Below are 223 nucleotides of genomic sequence, written 5' to 3' on the forward strand. Positions count from 1 at the left end.
TTTTGTTCTAGGCAATTACATTTTCCTTTTTCATATACTTATTGAGAGCCCATTCTCCATAAACATTAAGAAATACAGATCCTTCCACCAAAATTTACCAAAGACCATTAGCTTTATAGAACTGCAACGTATCCCCAGAAACTTGATAGACCTCCTCAATCTGGGGGGGGTTGAAAGTACGAGCACCACTGTTGGTCACTTGCTTGACAGTAGTTTCCTCCTG

At 39.9% G+C, this 223-nt stretch overlaps 1 protein-coding gene across 2 annotated transcripts in view; it reads right to left on the minus strand.

Moving 5' to 3' along the window:
• LOC119585610 (eukaryotic translation initiation factor 2D-like) overlaps nt 1-223 on the minus strand; it is an 18,116-nt gene that overhangs the window by 4,080 nt on the left and 13,813 nt on the right. For both annotated transcript variants that reach the window (XM_037934278.1, XM_037934279.1), the window contains exon 9: nt 99-220. In XM_037934278.1, coding sequence (XP_037790206.1) covers nt 99-220 — 122 coding nt within the window. The remainder of the gene's footprint in view (nt 1-98; nt 221-223) is intronic.

The sequence above is a fragment of the Penaeus monodon genome, chromosome 20, assembly GCF_015228065.2.
Source record: "Penaeus monodon isolate SGIC_2016 chromosome 20, NSTDA_Pmon_1, whole genome shotgun sequence".
Classification (NCBI taxonomy): domain Eukaryota; kingdom Metazoa; phylum Arthropoda; class Malacostraca; order Decapoda; family Penaeidae; genus Penaeus; species Penaeus monodon.